We start from the raw sequence: 5,226 nt of genomic DNA on the forward strand, positions 1-5,226 counted from the left end.
GGTGGTCTTGGGGATGCCCCACAGATTGATATGAGAATTAGATTGCTTAATACATGTAATGCAGTTGGTATACTTGGCTCATGGTAAATTCTCAAAATAGAATAGTGATGATTACAGTGACAATGGGGATGACCAGCACAAAGCCATGAACAGGATAGGTGCTCAAGGTCAATCAATCCAATTCCCCCCTTTCCTCCATCCTCTCCCACTATACGCGCTGATATCTAAGCCTCAGCCCAATACCTTTATAATGGCATCTCAATGCTGGCAAGTACCTCAAGTTCAGCTTCCTGTCTGACACAGCAGAATAATAAGTCCCAGAGAGGTAAACTGAAATGTCCTGGGTCATGTCATGAGTTGGTGACAAAGTTGAAGCAAAAACCCAGGTTTGCCCTTTAAGTTGTATACTGACTTCACTGTCACCTGGTATATGTGATGCAGACTAGGAGTAAAATAATTAACCTGGGGCTAGGCTGTCAAGAACCCAGCTGCCATGGAGGCAGAACCCTGAAAAACTAGGAAGGAAAGGAAAAATAAGGAACCTTGAAAGCTAGGAAGGAAAGGAAGCCATAAATAAGTCCAGCCCTAAGTTAAATGAAACTATTATTTGATCTAAAGGCAGAGTGAAACAATTTCTCTCCTGCACCTCCATTTCGACAGTACCGTTGTTGACTTCTGGGGGTGAGGACGTGGGCAGGAAGTGGCAGGCACTAAGGGATCAATCAATATCATCCATAATTGGAACAAATGGCAAACAAAATGCAGGGGATAGCCAGTACATCTGGACTAGAGAACCCTCAAAGGAGAACCCCAATACAGAAACCACAGCAGGTAAATGGAACCCTCCAATCGGTGCACAATTGCTCAAGATTCTGGACCATATATGTAATGCGAAGACACCAGGACTCAAACCATGGCCCACCACCCCCTGCTCACCATGGAATGTGCAAATGAGGTGTGCAGAAAAGGAGCACAAACAACTGTTCAAGGACAGCCGAAACCATGCTCCCGCCAGACTTAGGAGGTGAGAACTCTCAGGAGTATGGTCCGGAGTGCTGGCTACGCTCCGCGCGCTCGTTGAAGAGTGGCGGTAGCAGTACAGCAGGCAGCCCTCTGGCGCCAGGTCCTCCCCCAGCCCTACGCCCTTAAATCGACTGCTCCGCAGAGGAACGGACAGACACACAACGCCACCGTGCGAAGCCTAACCGACCGACGGACAGACGGCGCCTCCGGACGGCAGACTGCCCACCGCACCCGCCTAGCGACACCGTCGCGGAGGCTGCAGGGCCGGAAGTGCGTCACCGCCTTTCCGGCCCGCGAGCCTGCGCCCCCTCTAGCACGCTCGGAGGCCAGCTCTGCGTGTCGTTGGTCCTTCCGAACCTCTCAGTCTCCCTTTGTAGCTCTGTGCCACCCTTCTGCGGAGCTGCGGCCCACTTAGGAAGGTTGAGGTGTGCCGCGGAGCTCCCGGGGCTCGCTCTGCGTCGCTGGCCACTCGGGAGGATGGGCCGGGCAGCCGCATAGGCCGATTTCCCCGGGGCAAGCTCGCTCCCCCCCCCTCCCCGCGCGCGTAAGAGCCTTAGTAAGGACTGCCCCTGCATCAGGCCGCCCCCTCAGTGGCTCCAGACGGACTGAGACGAGTTCTGTGCAGCGCTCTGGTCAAAGCTAGAATTCGCCCTGCGCCGGCCCAGCCCACGTTGTGCTGAAAACGTTTCCCCCTTCTCTGAGCCCTCCAGCCACATGGCGCCGGAGTGGATATGCACCCGTTCCTTGGAATGGCCGGCCACATACATTGAGCAGCACATTCCGCACGCTCCCCGATCTCCATGTCGAGCCCCAACACACACACACACACACACACACACACAAACACACACACTCACACTCACACACACGCACACACACTGACCTGGCTTTGTCTTCCTCCAGGACTCCACTTAATTACCACCTCATCAGTGTGGCTTTCCTGACTCCCCACCCCATTTCCCGCTCTGCTCCTCTTGCAACCCTTAACACAATTGTAATTATATACTTCTTTAGGCAGTGAGTTAATATAGTTTCCCCTTCCTTAGGCCATACACTCCAAGAGGGCAGGGACCCTATCCCTCTGATTCGAGGTTGGTTATAGCAGAAGTTCCGTCAGTAAGTACCCAGTAAATATCTGCTGAATGGATAGATGGGGCAGTTCCAAGGAAGGAGGGAATGGGTAAATAGAGGTGAGAATGAATATACGGTGATGCTGCGATCCATTAAAAGCTAGGGAGCAAAGTTCAGCTCATGGAAGTTGGCCCACAATTTCTGACTGTAGGTTCTAAGGTGGAGGAGAGTTGATGATTCGGAGTACTTGCTGTGGTTGCCCTAAGCAATCAGAGAGGACTTCCTGGAGGCAGAGTGTGGACATTTCCAACTCCCCACAAAGGGGAGCTGCACAAGGCAAAAGGAATTCACTCTAGAGGCCATGTGGAAATCTGAGGAAACAAAGTCCCTGTTTGTGGGTCACTTAGGAAGTTAAAGAGTAACCCGGGGGTTATCTGGTTGAATTGAATCTGAATGTCACGTTATTGCAATAATGGCCAGTGGCACAGCTCTCTCCTTCTTGGGCCTACTGGCAGGGACCTGGCCTGACACATCACAGAAGGTCCCCAGTAAATGGTCAGCTCACCTCACCGAAGCCAGGACAGCTGTAAGAGAAAGTCCCCACTACACTCTGAACCTATATCCTCATCATGAAATAAAGCAATTGGTTTGAAGTCCTTATCGTGTCCAACATTTCATATGTGCAAGATTCCCAATCTGCCCTTGCTAGAGAAGTGTGCAAGCCAACTGGGCCAGCAGTAGGGCCCCAGGTCCCAGGTTCAGGGACTGAAGTCTGAAGCTCTGCTTGAAGAGTTGCCAGTCTGGAAGGTTCTATGGGTCGTTTAAAGATGAAGAAGGAAGAGATATGAAACTTAATAAGTGCTTGGTGCATTTCTGCTGAATGAGCTAACAGATTAATTAATGAATGAATGCATGAGAAGATAAAGGTGTGAATGGTCAGTAAATCATGGGGGGGTGGAATCAAAGAAAGCTTTGTAGATATCATGCTGGAGCTGAGTCTGAAAAGATCAGAGCAAAGCCTAAAGCTGGTAAGGGGACTGTGACGATAGCTAGAGGTTTCTTTCTGGGCTTCCTTCTGGTCCCACCCCCTCCTCCCACCAGGTTGCAGCAAGTGCTAAATATAAGAGAGCATTTTGCTCCCAGGTACTGTCTCGCCAGGGTCATTTAATATAACTTACAGCCACGGGGCAAGGTCCAGGTGGACACACCTTTTCATCCCCAAATTGTCACAGCCTCTCAAAAGCTCTCTGGCACCCAGAGAACACTGTGTCTAGAGCTCAACCTGGAAGAGCACAGCCATGGTCCTCTGGGGTCTGGTGCTGGGAGCCCTGCTGGTGGTCACCATGGGGTGCCTGTGTCTGCTGGGGCTGCTCCGGCAACGCAGGCCCCAGGAGCCCCCTCTGGATAAGGGCTCCATACCCTGGCTGGGCCATGCCGTGGCTTTCCGGAAGAATATGTTTGAATTCCTGAAGCACATGCGGGCCAAGCATGGAGATGTGTTCACAGTGCAGCTAGGGGGCCAGTACTTTACCTTTGTCATGGACCCCCTCTCGTTTGGCCCCATCCTCAAGGATGCACAGAGAAAACTAGACTTCGTGGAGTATGCAGAAAAACTGGTGCTAAAGGTATTTGGATACCAGTCGGTGCAAGGAGACTACCGGATGATACACTCTGCCAGCACCAAGTACCTCATGGGGGATGGCTTGCAGGATCTCAACAAAACCATGCTGGACAGCCTGGCCCTGGTTCTGCTGGGGCCCACGGGCCAGAGTCTGGATTCTAGCCGCTGGCATGAAGATGGCCTCTTCCACTTCTGCTACAACGTCTTGTTCAAGGCTGGCTACCTGAGCTTATTCGGCTACACAAAGGACCAGGGGCAAGACCTGCGGCAGGCAGAGGAGTTATTTGCCCAGTTCCGCAAGTTTGACCGCTTGTTCCCCAGGTTTGTGTACTCCCTGCTGGGGCCCCGGGAGTGGCTAGAAGTGGGCCGGCTCCAGAGTCTCTTCCATAAGACACTCTCTGTGCGGCACAACTTGGAAAAGAATGGCATCAGCAACTGGATATCCTACATGCTTCACTATCTGAGGGAGCAGGGAGTAGACCCAGCCATGCAGGACAAGTTCAACTTCATGATGCTCTGGGCCTCCCAGGGGAACACGGGCCCGGCCTCTTTCTGGGCCCTCTTGTTCCTGCTCAAGCACCCAGAAGCCATGCGGGCTGTGAGGGAGGAGGCCACCCAAGTCCTGGCAGAGGCGAGGCTGAAGGCCAGGCAGTCCTTTGACTTTGACATCAGCGCGCTGCACCGCACTCCGGTGCTGGACAGTGTGATGGAGGAGACGCTGCGGCTGGGGGCTGCGCCCACCCTCCTCCGAGTGGTACACAGCGACCATGTCCTGAAGATGGCCAATGGACAGGAGTACCTGCTCCGAAGCAGAGACATTGTGGCCCTCTTTCCCTATCTTTCAGTGCACATGGATCCTGACATCCACCCGGAACCCACGGCCTTCAAGTATGATCGCTTCCTCAACCCCAATGGTAGCCGGAAAGTGGACTTCTACAAGGCCGGCAAGAAGATCCACCACTACACCATGCCGTGGGGCTCAGGTGTCTCCATCTGCCCTGGGAGGTTTCTGGCCATCAGTGAGATGAAGCTCTTCGTCCTGCTCATGGTCACACACTTTGACCTGGAGCTGGTAGACCCCGCCACACCTGTGCCACCCGTGGACCCCCACCGCTGGGGCTTTGGCACCACCCAGCCCAGCCATGAGGTGCGCTTCCGTTACCGCCTGCGACCTACTAACTGAGCTCTGCCAAGATGGCCGTGAGCCTGGCCTCAAGACCCCCCCTTGGGCTCTCCACCTCCTCCAGCCCCTCTGAAGCCCCACCCTTCCCTCTGGTTCTGTGAGATCTCCTACCTCTGTCCTGGCCGCCTTCCTTGCTCTCTGGCTTTTCTCTAGCTACTTGAGAGGCTTCTCCAGCTCTCTTGAAAACACCATCACTTAGAGTAGGTTCTGCAGAACCCCCCCCCATACAAAGTCCAGAGGAAGGGGAAGTATCTGGGGAAAAACTTCGTTTGGCAAATAATGCGCGTACCTTGACAAGTCCTGCAGTACGGAAACGGGCTATCGTGAG

General features: G+C 53.5%; 1 protein-coding gene across 1 annotated transcript; it reads left to right on the forward strand.

Moving 5' to 3' along the window:
- The first annotated feature begins 3,392 nt into the window (after positions 1-3,392).
- Positions 3,393-4,898, forward strand: LOC103682072 (5-beta-cholestane-3-alpha,7-alpha-diol 12-alpha-hydroxylase). The gene has a single exon (XM_008711657.2). It carries the CDS (start codon positions 3,393-3,395, stop codon positions 4,896-4,898), a length of 1,506 nt encoding a protein of 501 aa, XP_008709879.2.
- The last annotated feature ends 328 nt before the right edge of the window (positions 4,899-5,226 follow it).

Source organism: Ursus maritimus, unplaced genomic scaffold, assembly GCF_017311325.1.
Source record: "Ursus maritimus isolate PB19 unplaced genomic scaffold, ASM1731132v1 scaffold_20, whole genome shotgun sequence".
Classification (NCBI taxonomy): Eukaryota; Metazoa; Chordata; class Mammalia; order Carnivora; family Ursidae; genus Ursus; species Ursus maritimus.

Excerpts from the sequence above, each read along its gene's own strand:
- LOC103682072 (XM_008711657.2), top strand. The coding sequence starts at position 3,393 with ATGGTCCTCTGGGGTCTGGTGCTGGGAGCCCTGCTGGTGGTCACCATG.